The 16,574-nt window shown below is 44.0% G+C and overlaps 1 protein-coding gene across 2 annotated transcripts in view; it reads right to left on the bottom strand.

The window, feature by feature from the left end:
• The window catches only part of ADAMTSL1 (ADAMTS like 1), a 495,660-nt gene that overhangs the window by 87,862 nt on the left and 391,224 nt on the right, over nt 1–16,574 (bottom strand). For both annotated transcript variants that reach the window (XM_005889557.2, XM_070375945.1), the window contains 2 exons: nt 10,692–10,871; nt 6,332–6,466 (listed from right to left, as the gene is read on the bottom strand). In XM_005889557.2, the coding sequence (XP_005889619.2) occupies nt 6,332–6,466; nt 10,692–10,871 (315 nt within the window). The remainder of the gene's footprint in view (nt 1–6,331; nt 6,467–10,691; nt 10,872–16,574) is intronic.

Genomic DNA, 16,574 nt, shown 5'->3' with positions numbered 1-16,574 from the left:
ATGAGTTAAGTACATCTATCTGTGAAATACTGTCTTCTTTAGGCCCTGAATTACTTTCTTCTTGGTAAATCACAAGACATGAGAAAAGGCTTGTGTAGAGTGGCTCTCTGTGGGGCTGGCATGACATGACTTCCAGCAGAGATGCCATAGGAGTCTCTCTGACTGGGCATTGGAGCTTACTCGTTCACAAAGGACCAAACCTTATGTATAAGAAATTCTAACAGGTTCCCAGGACCTAAAGAAGGTATGAGCAAAGGTATGAACCGCTGTTCTTAAGCCACGTAAAACATATGTTGTTATTGTGTCACTGGAGGCATCTAATTCAGACAAAAATCCCGGGACTTTATAATAAAAGTCTTTCTCTTTTCAGGCCCTCCTGTAAGTTATGTTTCTTTTCTGTAAAACTATAAAATCAAACTTTTAGAAGAAAATACCTTGAGACCTTGGAGTAGGTAAATATTTTTAAATATAACACCAAAAGAACCATCTATAAAAGAAAAATACTAAGCTGAACTTCATCAATATTTAAATCTTCTTTCCTTTGAAAGACACTAAAAGACTGAAAAGACAGCCATGGACAGAAATCATATTTCTGATAAAAGACACATATCCAATATATAAAAAGAGCTCTTAATACTCAATAATAGTTAAATAAAAAAAACTCAAAAAAAAAAAAACAGGGCAAAATTAAAGAGACATTTTACCTGAGAAGAAATCAGGATGGCAAATATGCACATTAAAAGCTCAATACTATCAGTCATTAGGAAAAGACAAATTAAAACTACAAGAAGAAACTACTATACACTTAGTAGAATGTCTAAAATTAAAATGGCCAAGTATACTGTCTGCCTGCAATGTAGGAGACCTGGGTTTGATCCCTGGGTCGGGAAGATCCCCTGGAGAAGGGAATGGCTACCCACTCCAGTATTCTTGCTTGGAGAAGTCCATGGACAGAGGAGCCTGTCAGGCTATATAGTCCATGGGGTTGTGAAGAGTCAGACAGAACTGAGTGACTCTCACATACTGTGTGTAGGTGAGGATGTGGAGAACTGGAACCATCATACACCTCTGATAGCAATGTAAAGTAGGCAACCACTCTGGAAAACAGTGTGGCTATTTCTTAAAATGTTAAACTTAACTGACTATTAAAATAACACAGCCATTTTACTCTCAAGTATTTAATCAAGAGAAATGAAAGCATGTGTCCATACAAAGACTAGCCCTTTAATACATTTAGCAGCTTCATTTGTAATACCCAGAAATGGGAAATTACCATTCTCCTCCCACAGGTGAGTGGTTGAACAAGCTGCAGTGCATTTGTACAATGGTAGCTAATCAACAATAGAAGGAAATGTGCTATTGATGTAAGTTACAATGTGGGTGAATGTCCAGATAATTTTCCTGAGTGAAAGAAGCCAAATTCCCTACAGTATGATTCCTTTTTATTTTTTTTTAAATAACAATCTAATCTATACTGATAGCAGATGAGTAGTGATTTGGGGTCAGGTAGGGGTGTGAAGGAACAGTTACAAAGGGGCACAAGGTAACTTTAGAGAATGATGAATATGATCATTATGTTGCTTTTGGTGACGGCTTCATAGGTGCATCCATATATCAAAACATCAAATTTTTGACTTTATATATGTATCACTTATTATATGTCAATGATCTCTCAAAAAGGCTATAAAGAACTTATATGTCACACCCCAATATTCATAGCATTATTATTTACAATTGACAAGACATGGAAGCAACCTAAGTGTCCCTCAACAGATGAATGGATAAAGAAAATGATGTATGTCTATACAATGGAATATTAGCCAGCCACAAAGAAGAATGCATTTTTGCCATTTGCAACAACATGTATGGGCCTGGAGGACACTATGCTTAGTGAAATGGGTCAAAGACAAATACTGTATGTTATCTCTTACAAACATGAATATAATAAAACAGACTCACAGATACAAAGAACAAACTAGTGGTTACCAATCGGGAGAGAGTGCAGGGGAGGGACAAGACAGGAGTAGGGGATTATAGGTGGCGCTAGTGGTAAAGAACCCGCCTTCCAGTGCAGGGGACAAAAGAGACCTGCGTTCATCCCTGGATTTGGAAGATCCCCTGGGGGAGGAAATAGCAACCTATTCCAGTATTCTTGCCTGGAGAAATCTTTCCAGGCAAAGATTCTTGCCTGGAAAATTCCATGGACTGAGGAACCTGGTGGGCTACAATCCACGGAGTTGCAAAGAGTCGGACACAACTGAGCAACTTCACGTACACACGTATCCCCTGGAGAAGGAAATAGCAACCCACTCCAGTATTCTTGCCTGGAGAATCCCATGGATAGAAGAGTCTGCCAGGCTACAATTCATGGGGTCTCAGGAGTCAGATACAACTTAGCGACTAAACCACCACCAGGGGATTAAGAGTTACAAATTACTATGTATAAACACCATTAAGTGAAATATGTTACGAGCAGTACTTAGAGTACAGTTTCATTTTAGATAAAACTAATGTATATATTCATGACTAGGAAAAAGATACTTGTGTTGGTTACTTCTGGGCTAGGTAATTATAGATGATGCTCATTTTCTTCTTTTTTCTTCTATTTTTTAATTGCTCTACAATGAAGATGTATCACAGTTCTAATAAAAACTCCAACAAAAGTTAGTTTTCAAAAAATATCAATGCTAATGCCCTATAAATGATACTGTGAGGAATAATTAGTCTTGGGCCTTAGTGGCCAAAAGAAATTTTAACAGAATGCTGCAAAAGGGTTTAGGTGCTGTGGGGAGGCCTGAGACGCTGTTGCTCTGAAAATGGAACCCTGTGGCCTACTGCTTGGGTCTGGACCACCTCAGGGGTGGCTGGGGTGCTGGCCTTGCCTCCCACAGCAGCTGGTGCTTTAGGCCTCCCTGCACAAAGAACAGCTGGAAAATGAGGACAAAAAAATTAGCATCTGCCTTGCCTGGGACAAGGAATTCAGTTAGACTGGGTCAACTCTGCTCGGCCGAGCCTCCGCTGGACATTTTCCACGTCTGGGTCAGACAGCAAAGAGTGTGAGGGTGGCGAGGGACCCACTCATCTGAAGACTTCATTTACAGCTATAGAAAGTGAGGCTCAAATGAGCCCACGGCCACTCAAACGACATTCCTTCTTGAAAGCTGTAACAGTGGCTTGAAGTGAAATCAATGCTGTACTATCTGAAAACCAAAACAGCCATTTCTGGAGTGGACTCACCCTCTGGGAATCTTAACACTCAAACTGTTATGGAGAAGAGTTGATGCTGACATATGGCTTTAAAACCCTCAAATCTCCCTTCTCCCCTTCCTCTCATGAAAACACAATAATCCAGCCCAAGAGTTACTGTCCCTGAGTCACAGAACCATGGAGTTCTTTGAAACTGTTGCAGCAGATTGTAGTTGGGAGAAATACATACACATGAATCTCCACATTCACTGGCTACGATGGGGTTAGCAAATGCTTTTATCCTATATATCAATCGCCACATGCTTGGTTGGAATGTTAAAACGAATTCCAAGGCAGAGCCTGAACTGAGTGAGTGTCATGATTGATTAGGGGTGTCTTGGCTGTGGAAGGGGTGATTAACAAATATCTTTACCACTTATTTCCATCCTGATCTAGAAAATTTGTTACCCTCAACCTAGTGTTTCTTCATTAAATCTCTCCCACTATTGATTACTCACTCTTACAAAATGTCAGATTAATTATTTCAAATATTACTTTAACTACATCATCTTCTTACTTAAAAAAATCTCTAAAGATCTCTCATTTCTTACATAGAAAATTTACCCCCCTATATCTGATAATTAAACTGTTAGTAGCTCAGTTGTGTCTGAATCTTTGCGACCCCATGGACTGTGGCCCACCAGGCTCCTCTGTCCATGGAATTCTCCAGGCAAGAATACTGCAGTGAGTTACCATTCCCTTCTCCAGGGGATCTTCCCAACTCAGGATCAAACCTGGGTCTCCTGCATCACAGGCAGATTCTTTACCATCTGAGCCACCAGGGAAGCCCCTAATAATTAAGGTTCTCCATAATTTGATGCAATGTATAACTCTGAGCAACCCTTCACAGAATATCCTCTCTGGCCTCTGGCTTGTTTCCTATATCCAGAATACACACTTTGGTCAGAAAGAGCCACCAACAGGAGCTAGGGATGGGAGCTAGATCAAAGGGGAACATATGGGCAAACAGATCATGCTGAGTCACTAGCCAGGGAGGCCTACGACGGACGGGAGGCTGTTAGAACGCTTGTGGTAAGGGTTGGAGTCACACCTGTATGGACAAGCTCTGGCTGAGGCTTGCTCCCTGTGAAGGCCTAGTTTCTATCCCAGTTGAGCTGCCTTAAAGCAGTGGGGTCTTAAAGCTGTTCCTGAACAGACACCTGATGCACATCCCACACACTTTAATCTCTGGGTTCATGGCATCTTCCTCACCTCAGGGCCTGTTTTCTTCCCTTTGTGTCTATTTGAATCCCCACTCCCATCCTTCAGTGCTCAGCATCAAAACAGAACAATGAGGCTCTGGCCTGTCTCCAGCGACCTGTTTCTTAGGTCCTGATACCTGACACCATTCCCTGACTCATCTCCACAATTCCACGTGGCTCTCTCCTAGTTCCATGGTATTCCCAAGTCCATATTGCTTATATGGACTTGATTGCATTCAGGGACTTTATGGATACTGCCTCTGAGATCTATTCAGGTGGAGTGGTCTGAATGTGAACGAGGAGGTATCTCTTAACCATTAGATTTAAATACCAGTCTAAGGTAACAAAGCACCATAAACTAGGAATGGAATTCAGCAGCTTAAAGCACAATAAATTCTTATTGCCCATGGCTAAAATGACACAAAATATTATTCCAGAATAAGGGAGAAAGAAAGTAAAGCTATCATGGAAAAATATGAGGTTAACTTTTCCAGCATGCTTAATGGCACCTGAGTAATCCAAGAGTTATTGAACTTGAAAATAAGCAATTGCTGCACACTCCGCTAATGACTGGGCAATGATAGTAAGTTATGACACTCTCTCATGGTGATGAACCTAAAATAAAAGTTTACAATGCACACATTTAATCTGGAATAAATTTATCATTCATAATGCCAAAATAAAAAAAAAAAGAAGCAGGTTTAAATGCCTATGAATTCTGATCAAAGTGACGTGGAAAAAACTCAATACCAAGTTTGTTATGAGAAACAGAATAGGGCTACTCATTACCATATCTATGTTTTAGTTTTATCCAGATCAGAAACAGAAAAACCAGAAGCTTTTGCCATCTGCCTGTATGCATTCTTTGCTAATTTTAGATGTTAACAAAAAACTAAAGGTAATCTTTCTGTGCTATAACCCTAAAGATACCAAGCCTTGTGGCCATGCTGATAAGTTATGATCAATATTATTGAGAAACCACTGGCTTCCTATCCCCTGTTAGCTGGCACAGAGAAGAGTAGAGGAAATTTCAACACTGAGTCAAGGGAAGAATTCTAGCTGCCATGACCAACATCTGGGGCCAAATACAGTTAGCATGAAGACTTTTTCCATTCTGTAGGCCTATTTTTCCCAGGCCTTTGAAGACAAAAGAATTCTTTTCCATCTTGACCATATCTAGGGGTCATTCTGGGGGTGGAGGTTGCTCTGGCATCCCCATGGCTCTGGAGTGAGGGGTCCAGAACGTGGATGCCCTAGAGCAAGTTTCTGCTACAAGAAGGTGTCAGCCTCATGGGCAATAACTGGGTGTAGGCTCCCAATGACAGATGACAGGGAAGGTGCCCCTGGTGGAGCTACTGAAACACTTGCCTTGAGGAGTCTTTCTGGCTTGTTTTTAGGCCCTACCTACAAAACGAGGTTTATATAGATTGCCTGGATTAAGGCAGGTACTGATACTGCCGTTTTCTCATTGAAAGCTGGTTATAGCTCTGTTGAGGTAAGAAGAGGTCATGGAGGAGCACTGGGATACAGCCGGTGATGGGGAGAAGAGATGCAGGAGCTGTTTTTCACTGCTGTGTCTGTTCTCTAAGTCCAGCACCATCAGTCTGACTGAGAGGATCTGGACTGTGGCATCAGCCCAAGAGGATTCAGAGAGGAGCCCTTTCGGACTCTGGCCAGGCTCAGGTCCAAACTAAGAACTGAATTCACCTCATATGGAAAGTCAGCCAAGTTTCCACTGGTAAATCTGGATTCTGTACACAATTTAGTGATTTCCTGTTGGCCACCCCCCACTGCTGCCTCCCTCCCACCTGCAAGCAGTCACCCATCCATAAATCCTGTCCAGCCCTGGATTTCTGCCCAGTGTTCCAGAGGGTTGGACTCACCAAGGAGAGCGGAATTCCCAGGATCCAGGACCAGCTGTGTTCCCAGTGGAGACGTCAGCACTGAAGGAAGGTTCAGTCCAGTGGCTGAGAGCAGGGCCCTGATGTCGTCCAACTGTGTGGGGACGTGGGGGGGCTCTGTGAGAAGGAGGATGGGGCATCAGGCAGGTTAAAGCGTAAAGGCTGTGCTAAGGGGACAGGGAGAGGCAGCCATGCATGGAAGTGTGTCCATGTGTAAGGCAGGTGTTACTATTTTTACCTCTAACATCACTTTGCCTAGAGAGAAGGTGTTCCCATCAAGGTGAGACTGAATTTCAAACATAATACTTGATGTCCGAAACTGTACAGTCAGTGATAAGAATCAGGCATGTTGATTTCTGGAGTTCCTTCTTTACTGTATACCACTTTCTACCACAGGTGCTCTATAAACATAGCTAATTGAAAGTATATTATAAAGACACTTTGAAAAAGCCAAAGCTTCTTCAGAACTATATGCCAAGTCCTGTGCTAAAATAATTTTCATTCCTTGTTTCATTTAACTCTTAAAACGACCTTTAGAGGGAGGAACTTTGTTATTGTCCCCACAGGCAGGGATAAGTCACAGGAATTTCTTATTTCTAAAGATCTTGTGAGTGGCTTTTTTCTGGGAAGGAAGGGGTACAGTTGTGAGGCTAGGGGTTCACTTTGTGATCTGGATTTTTTATGTCTAAGTAAGACCAGAGAAGCAGTTCAGGGATGATGTGTTAGTCAAAATCTTGTAATGAGTCAGGGCTGATGTAACCAGGAATTAGTTAACCAGAGCTAAAAGTGACAGAAAGGGAAGCACGGTGGCTTGCTTATTAATTTCCTTGAGCAAATAAAGAGGCAAGCAGCTGCTGAACGCAGTGGTAGGATGATCCCAGATTCTGCTGAGAAAGCAGCAGGACTCTGCTCCCCGCTCTTCCCGAGTCTCCTGGCGCACTGCAATTCACACTCCAACGCCAACTCCCACCTTTTTCTCTAGAGCACTTGTTGGAGTGGAAAGAGAAGCAGAAAGGTTGTCCTTGTAATTGATGGTCATTTCAGCAGCGTTCAGAGAGGGCCTGCTGTGTGCTTGTCACCGTGTTCAGTACTTGTTAGAAATGGTAAATAAGGAAGTCACAGTGGGGCCTGGATCCACTTCAGAAACACGCCTTCTGTCTACTCTGCCTTTGACTGCAAAGACCATCACGTACAGAAAGCAGTGATAAGCTTACATATTTATATATAAAAATTCAATATTATAAAGACATTATATATAGTCTATATAATTTGAAAATATTCTTTATGTAGTATAGGGTAAAAACATTGTGGTTGGATTCAGAAACTCAATTTGAGCCATGGCTGTTTCATTCACTAATTTGGGCAAGTCACAATCCCTTTAAGCTTTAGTTTCTTCATCTAAAAATGATTTTTAAAAAAGTCAACCCTCATCATTTCCAAGATCTCTTTCTACTTTGATATACCATGGTTTTAGGAATTGATACTGATATTTTTTCAAAGTTAGACTCTCTTTCTCTCATCCTTTTTAATATTCTTTCAAATATATTGAAATTGAATATTGAGGGAAATGGAGTTCCCCCAATAATACAGAAATGGAATATTCCTTCAAGAGTATTATAATTTAAGAAGGCTTTGCTTATTTATTAATAGCCAAAAGGAGAGGTTATGGCCCATCTTTATTTTTTTTAATTTTATTTTATTTTTAAACTTTACAATATTGCATTAGTTTTGCCAAATACCGAAATGAATCCGCCACAGGTATACCTGTGTTCCCCACCCTGAACCCTCCTCCCTCCTCCCTCCCCTACCATCCCTCTGGTCGTCCAAGTGCACCAGCCCCAAGCATCCAGTATCGTGCATCTTTAAACCCGTTGATCTTTCTGGGCCAAATGTCAGCCCTTCCTAATGTCCTTACAGCTTCCGTCATAGTTTACTTCTTCAGGGAATGTCCAGCTAATCTTTTGAGGGAAACTGTCAATTCCCCAAGGACAGAAGTCACCTCTTGTGTTTATCCTAAAGCTCCACATGGGACTCAGTGGAAGCACTTAATGAACAGCCATTCAGTGGCTATATGAACCCACGGATGAAAGTCGGCCTCATGACAATTCAATCCTCCACAATACAGGTTAAGTCATGGGCCTCATGAAACCTCAGCTTCACACATGAAATCCCTCATTTAAACATTACGCCACATTTGGGGCTGATTAAAAAAAAAGAGAAATACTACTCCTATGTCCATAAAGTACCAAACATAATAGGAAATACCATTCCTATGTCCATAAAAACTAACAAACTTTGATGAATAAACAGGACTTCTAATTGAGGAAATTAAGAATCTAGTGTTGTTTTTTTTCCATCCAGTTTGATTAAAATGGGAAGACTTCATGCTCTTCAAACTCCACATTCCCGGTTACACTGAATTAGCGTTGGAATGCTGCAGCTTTGGCTCCCAGAGCATACACACTTCATAGGCAGAGCTACATTAGCAGCCATGCTTCCTATACGTTCATCTCTGTTAGCAGAGGTGATCAGGAAGGTTACTAGAGAGGAAATCCCCACAGTAAGCACCATAACTCAGTGTGGGGCAACAGTCTGGGGCTCCAGGCTCCAGACGAGCAGCTCAGCCAGAAGAAACCCAACACAAAACAAATGACATCCTCCACGGAGCTGATTTTCTGCAGCTTCCTAATATGACTGGAGGTTTATGCAGCCACTGTTGAGATGAAGACCCACGTGGGTCTCTGTGAAATCTGAGTGGGCAGGGGTAGACTCTATGCTTTGCTATATCATCACTGGGGTGTGAAAATACGAGTAAAGTTTATTTACTTTCCCCTGTGGAAGGCCGTAATATACGTATGTGCGGTATGTAATTATTCATATTTCTCATCTCCCCCCCCCGCCCCAAGAATGATGGCTCTCTCTTAGTGAGATAATTAGCATACATGCTCTAATAATTGCCTTTAAAAAATTTTTTTTTTGATGTGGACCATTTTTAAAGTCTTTCTTGAATTTGTTACAATATTGCTTCTGTTTTACACCTCGGTTTTCTGACTGCAAGGCATGTGGGATCTTAGATCCCCGACCAGGGATCGAACCTGCACCCTCTGCACTGGAAGGTGAAGTCCTAAGCACTGGGCCATAAGGGAAGTCCCCTCTAATAACTGCCTCAAAAAAAAAAAAGACAAAAACAAGCTTCTTTATCCCCTTGACCAATGCCCAGACTCTGCTGGGAAGAGAAGCAGAGAGTCTGAATCTCGGTGTAGATGCAACATGACTGAGTCCAGCCCTGGGCATCAGTGAGTGCTGGATGGCGTCCTGGCAATTGCTATTATTTTTAAATACCTATTTTATGCCAGGAACTGTGTTAGACTCTTTAATCAAGGGTTCTTGTGTCTGGTGGTGCTACTGTCTGAATGTTTGTGTCCCCCAAATTCATATGTTGAAATCCTAATCCCTTCAAGGTAATGATAAGAGGAGGTGGGGCCTTTGGGAGATGATTATGTCAGGAAGGCGGAGCCCTCATGATTGACATTAGGATCCTTATAACAGAGACCCCTGAGAGCTAGCTTGTCCCTTCTGCTATACGAGGGTGCAGTAAGAAGCCACCATTCTGCTGCCATGGAGAGGGCCTTCACCAGACTCTGACCACGAAGGCACTTGGATTCTAGACTTCCAGTCTCTAGACATGTGAGGAACAAACTTCTGTTGTCTAAAAGCCACTCGCGCTCAGTTGGTCAGTCCTGTCTGACTCTTTGCGACTCCATGGACCCCTCTTTCCATACCACTCCCTTCTCCATATAAGTCGCCCAATCTGTGGCTGTTCTGCTATTGCAGCTGCACCGGACTAAGAAGGGGCCCACATGTGGACTTAGGTGGACTAGAGCATGAGCTTCCTAAAATTATATGAGAAATTTTGGACTTATGAATTTTTCCCAACAAGATAGTCTATAGTTTTTGTCTGAATCTCAAAGCAGTCCTTAATATAGAAGGAGTTGAGAAAAACTGCCTGTTACCTCTATTTGTACCTCCCCTGCCTGCCCACGATGGGCAATCTTATTTTCTACACAGAGACTAGGATCTAAGGCTTAGCAAAGTTACGTGATTCCCCAAGGTTACACAGTGAGTAAGTGGCAGACCCAGGGTTCTAGCTGACCTCTGCTTGGTTTGCTTGGCCCCTCGGTTTGTGTTCTCTCTGCTGGGAGGCCGTAAGGTGGGGAAAAGGGAAGGAATATTGATTTTACCTTCATGCATTTAATTGGATCAGGGGCAGGAAGAGGTGAGGGTGGGTCAGACAGTCACCCGAGTGGGGTCCACCAGGGTTGGTCAGCCTTATGGTGTTTACCTAGAATCAGGAGCTCGGTGCTCTCAGTTAGCTCCCCGTGCAGATTGGCCGCCCTGCAGGAGTACAGGCCCTGATCCAAGGAGGACACGGCTGTAAGCACCAAGGAGCCCTCGTGCAGAGAGGGAGGGGAGCCCAGTTTGCTTTTATTCCTGAACCAGGTGACTTCAGCTTCGGGCACACCTAGGAGGAAAAAAAAAAAAACCCATGCATCAGCCACCACATTCAGGTAACCTGGAGATATTTATAGCCTGTTGGTGGACCCGCCCCAGGGCTGCTCTGCAGGAAGCATCTGCCTGGGCGTCTTCTACGCTCCTTCGGCCAAACTAAACAGGTCTCTGACCTCTCAGCTGTCTTGAGATCTGTTGCCTTTAAAAACTTTCAGAGATAAGGCAGGAAGAGAAATACTGGTTAAAAGAAGAGGAAGAGGGCAGCTGAGAAAGGCATTTGCCAGGGTGGAAGGAGGGAACCAAAAGCCTTTGGAGAAAACACCTAAGGATGAAATCTGTATATCAGTGAAAATGATTAACTTGACAACTAAATGAAACTAACCTAATGCGGAATAAGAGAAGGCAGACTCGAAACAGCATACACTGTATGATTTCATTTCTGAACGTAGAAAAGAAAAACTGGTAACATCAGTCTCTGTTGTCAGCAGTCAGAGTGGGGGGTTCCTCTGAGGGACTGGGATGGAAGGGAGGTGCTGTCACTGAGAGTGGGGACAAGGAACCTGGCTGCTGCTGCTGCTGCTAAGTCACTTCAGTCGTGTCCGACTCTGTGTGATCCCACAGACAGCAGCCACCAGGCTCCCCCGTCCCTGGGATTCTCCAGGCAAGAACACTGGAGTGGGTTGCCATTTCCTTCTCCAATGCATGACTTGGGGGCTATGTTCGGTAGGCTTGGGATCTTTACAATATATTCACTTTTCAGTATAAACATTATATACCTCAGTAGAAAGTTAAATGGGGTCCATGGGGTCACAAAGAGTTGGGCATGACTGAGCGAATGAACAACAAGAAAGTTAAAAGCTACAGAATATTAATATATTCATGAACCAGACAAATGAAAGCTGGTAGATCCTTACCAGAGTTGGCACTCTATGTAGAAAACAAGCCTGTATTTTTTGAGGCCTAAGTATTTTCTTAGAAAAAGAGGAGATGGATCCATGGCATGAGGTTCATCACCACAGAAAAAGAGAGACCAAAAGGGAGTACTCTGCTCTGTCCTCAGTTCAAGTTTATTGTTGTGAGGGAGCTGGGGAGAGCGTGCACGTCTGACTGGGGTGGGGTTCCTGTCTTCGGAAGTCAGGCTCTGTCCTCAAGGACTGTTATGCACTCGGTGCTCGTGTCCTCTGCAAATTCGTATGTTGGAGTCCTAACCACCCTCAGTGCGCTGTGGTAGGAGATGAGGTCTTGGAGATTTTTAGGTTTACATGGAGTCTTCCTGAAGGGAGTGTCCATTGTGATGGCAGCAGTGCCCTTATAAGAAGAGGCCCTCTCTTTCTCTTTCTTTTCCCTTCCCTGTTTCTCTCTCTTTCCCTCCCTCCATCATGAGAGGACACAGCAAGAAGATAGCTGTCTGCAAGCCAGGGAGAGAGTCCGCCTCAGGGACTGAATGGCCTGGCACCTTCATTTTGGAATTCTCAGCCTCCAGAACCATTAGAAACAAACTTCTGTGGTTTGAGCTGCACAATCTGTGGTATTTTGTTAGAGCAGCCTGAGTAGACTAAGACAAGGGAATGGCTTTCATTCCTGAGGAAGCAGCCCTGTGGGTGGCATGCTGGTCAGCAGTCCTCAGTTTAGGACAAGCCTGCTGAGATGGTCTGCATGGGAGGCTCCGCGGGAAGCCCAGCTCTAGTGAGCTGAGAGACAGGAACCCTGTGGCATTAATTCACAGTCTCCAGGGATTGGACAGCTCCGGTTTTGTACCTTCTAGCTTATTGACTCAGCTCACAATGTTTGCTCATGAAACTTGTGGACATGTATCCAGGTAAGTGGGGTCAAAACCCAGAACAGGCAGAGCCGGAACTTTAGTCCTGTACTTTCTCAGAGTGGGGGATGGATTTTGCCCTTGGGGCTGGGGCAGCCTTACCCTTCGTGGGCAGCCTACAGTTGATATGCAGACACCTTCATGGCATCACCTGTGTACCCACTGCTTGTCTCTGATGAATAAAATGTCCTCAGAGTCTACTCTGTAACAGCCAGCTCTCATCATGAGCCCTGGAGCACTTGCTGCTCCCAGGATCCCAATGGCAGGAGGTGGGGCTGGGTGGGAGAGTGCTCTCCTGTTGCCTCATTAACAATGAACTATTCTGCATGAATTCACTGGTGTCCTGGCTGCCCTGCTGTTTCAGGTATGGTTTCCAGTGGTGGAATGATAGCCTATGTGGGCAGCCCAAGTGTTTGGCCAATCTGTAGAGCTTTTCTCTCCCTGTCTATAAGGAACAAGAGAGTGACTCTCTGGTCCTCTCTTTTCATCGTAGTGCAGATTACCCATAATTCAATGTGGATCCCTAGGGACTGGTGGACTGGCTGGAGGAAGGAGGCAGATCTGTTGAAAGAGGGGGAGACTTGGGTACCGCAGCCCTGATCCATCAGAGAGGGGTACACACTGTATACTTGATGCTCAGGTGCACGAGAGGGGCCAGGCTGGTATTATTCTCTAAACACACCTGGAGTAAAGATGCAGGTGAGAGGCAGAAAGGCTGATTTTTCATTGCAACACCACTAGGGAGAGCAAGAGCATCACGATGCCCGGCCATGCCAGCTTAGACTGTGGACCCTGAGCTCCGTTTTCACGTTGGGGAAAAAAAAAATTCCATAGCCTTCAGGAGAAAGCCTCTGGAAAATAAGTTGAAAAAACACCCTCCACTCACCCACCCACATCACTTCTCTCTTGAAAATGCAAGGAAAAATGAGGTTCTACAAACCAACTTCTGCAAGTATTCACCCTTTTCCCCTCACTATAAACTGCTCACACATAGTACCTGTCAGTGGCACCTGCCTTGGAGGAGGTCTGTGGGCAGCAAGCGCACAGTCCCTGATAGGAACTGAGGCTGTTCTAGAGCGAGGAGGCAGAGTAAGAGGCATGGACTAGTGCGCTGTCAGTTCCACCAGCAGATGGTGGGGGTGAATGCTGTCTCCATGACGGTGCCCACAGGCCACGACTTGTGTGTCTCCAGGGCCAACATTGTGTTTCCATGGTCAGCTGCCACAGCCAGACTTGCTGCTCCACTATGTGACCTTCTTTGGTCAGGGTAGCCGGGGGGGAGACAGGGATGGTGCGAAAGAGAAGGAGGAGGAGGGAGAGAGATGACCAAGGGACGGAGCCATTTCTCATGTTTCCAGGAAGTGGGTGTAAGCTTCTTCCGTTCTTGTCGTCACTCGTGGTCTCATGCCCTCATGAGATCAAGTCTGTTTAACAGGACAAAACAGAGTGTTTACCAATAGGGCTGAACCCCTCAACTGAGAGCAGGGGAGCTCATGGGAGAAATGGACATGTTCGGAATAATGAAGGTAGATGGAAGGGACCCCCAATCTCTGTAAAACTGGGACCACAGAGTGACAGCGGTGCGGAGGGAGCCACATGTCATAAGGATCATTCTGCGATAGGCAGATTAGCAAACCTCTCTTAGACTCATTCAAACACAGACCTGCATCAATAATTTACCAATGCTGCTGGTGTCACATTTTGAAGGATTCCTGCCTGGGATTGTGTGCCTTAAAGAGAACGACACCAAAAAGATGCTTTGGAATGACAGCCAGCCCTGCCATGACTGATTGTGATGTATTACAAAGTTGGAACAAGGGGACAGGAAAAAAAGAATTAGGCATCTTTTTTCTTTTTCTCTCAAGACATGACAATGATGCCTCAGAAAATATTACCAGCCCTCATACACGGTAGAGTCCCTTGAAAAGTTACCAGAAATACATGCCTAACCCTGATGCTTAGAGTACTGAGACATCAGGAATGCACTGAGGTCAGAAGCTATACATATCCCAAACACATTAGAGGAAGAAAGAACATTAACTGAATATTTGCTATAAGCCAGACATTTAATAAACATGTCATACATAATCACAAAGTTACCATGAAGCATTGTTATTAACCCCATTTTACTGATGAGAAAATTGGGACTCAAAAAGATTATGAAATCTGCCCAAAGAGACATTCGTTTGGATTCCTGAATGATTACATGAGGACAGAGTCCCTCTCCACTTTGCCACCAATCAGTGACCTACAGATGGAAGGCAGGGATCCAAACTCAGTACATTTGATGCCATGAAACCCCATCCTAACAAGTACATGATACTGTCTGCCCGTATAGGAGATTGCCTCCTGTGAGAAGCTCTGAATTGCTGCGTGTTATTTCTGGTGTCAATCCTTAAATGCTTTCTGCCTTTGGAATTAACCTTGCTACTGTAATTGCAACATCAAGATTATTGTTAGGAGGGAAGTTTCTAGAATCCATTGTTAGTACACTTCTTGGTGAGAAGCTTATCAGGTTGTAGAAGATGATTTTTTCCCTAACCTGTTGTGAAAAGACAGCACATTCTACAGAAAGAAATGTTTGAAAAATGACAAAAAATACACTCTACTGAAAAGCAAAGTCCAAAGCTATACTGTTGACAAGTTAGTTGGATAGGCTCCACACTCTGGACTCCCTGGTATGATCTGTGTCTAAAATAGGAAGTAAAAGGACCTGCTTTTACTTTTCCTGCTTTGCGGCATATCTTATCAACAACACAGTAGTCTCCCTGCTGCTTGAAAGGATCAATAAATGAGTGTAGTCATAATGGGCTGAAACTTGATTTGATTATGAGGATTAGTGCTTTTAATCTCCACTGAGCTGCCAGGTAGGGTAATGCTATAATAATCTTTTTTTAAAATCCCAGATAGGATATTCTTGTTAACTAGACCACTTGTTATACTTGGAAGGCTGCCTGCACCATGACACCTTGTCAACATCTTGAGGTGGGGCATCCACTGAAAGGCACACCTAGACATGATAGGTTCTAGAAGTTTCTTTAAAGGCTTGGTGCAAGACAAGGGAAGAATATAGTAACTTAAATGTCAATCTGAGCAATTATTCTAAAGAACCATGGCAGTCTGGTAAGGAGGCTTTTAGTCTTCCACATTTCTTCACACTAACTGTGGCAGATGCTGACAGATATTCCTTCTTTTTCCTGGGTACCCAGCCTGGGCTACCCTGGTAGCTCAGATGGTAAGGAATCTGCTTGCAGTGCAGGAGACCTGGGTTCAATCCTGGGTTGGGAAGATCCCCTGGGGAAGGGAATGGCAACCTACTCCAATATTCTTGCCTGGAGAATCCCACAGACAGAGGAGCCTGGCGGGCTACAGCACATGGGATCACAAAGAGTCGGACATGACTGAACGACTAATACCTCCTCCTCCTCAGCCTGGCAACATTCCCCAACAGCCTTGGTAGCTGTGAGTGGCCATGTGACTAAGAAGGGATGTGAGAAGCAGTCATGAGTGCTACTGGCTTGGCCTAAAAAGTTTGTTTCAGTTTGCCAAGTATCACCCTTGAAACCATTTCAACCATCCTCTACACTTTGTTTTCTCCTTGTCTTATTGACAGGGTAGAGAGAACCTCTGGGGAGACCTTGGAAGGCATGTACTCAGGATAACAGGACCACCAGTGTCCAGGTATGCTGAAGGACTGTGAGGGGCAGATCCCCTCCCCTCCAGCTGACCAGGACCACTTTTTGGACTCCTAGGTAGGCAAGTAATAAACTTCTATTGTGTTTGAGTCATCATTATACATTTGGGGGTCTACCTGTTACCACAGGCTAGCCTTTCCTGGCTACTACACTGCCCATCATTGACTCCTCAACTATTTATTTCTACATGACTAGTCCTGAC

This window comes from Bos mutus, chromosome 8 (genome assembly GCF_027580195.1).
Source record: "Bos mutus isolate GX-2022 chromosome 8, NWIPB_WYAK_1.1, whole genome shotgun sequence".
Classification (NCBI taxonomy): domain Eukaryota; kingdom Metazoa; phylum Chordata; class Mammalia; order Artiodactyla; family Bovidae; genus Bos; species Bos mutus.
Note: the sequence above shows the minus strand (reverse complement) of the source record. Positions and strands in the feature narration are given on the sequence as shown.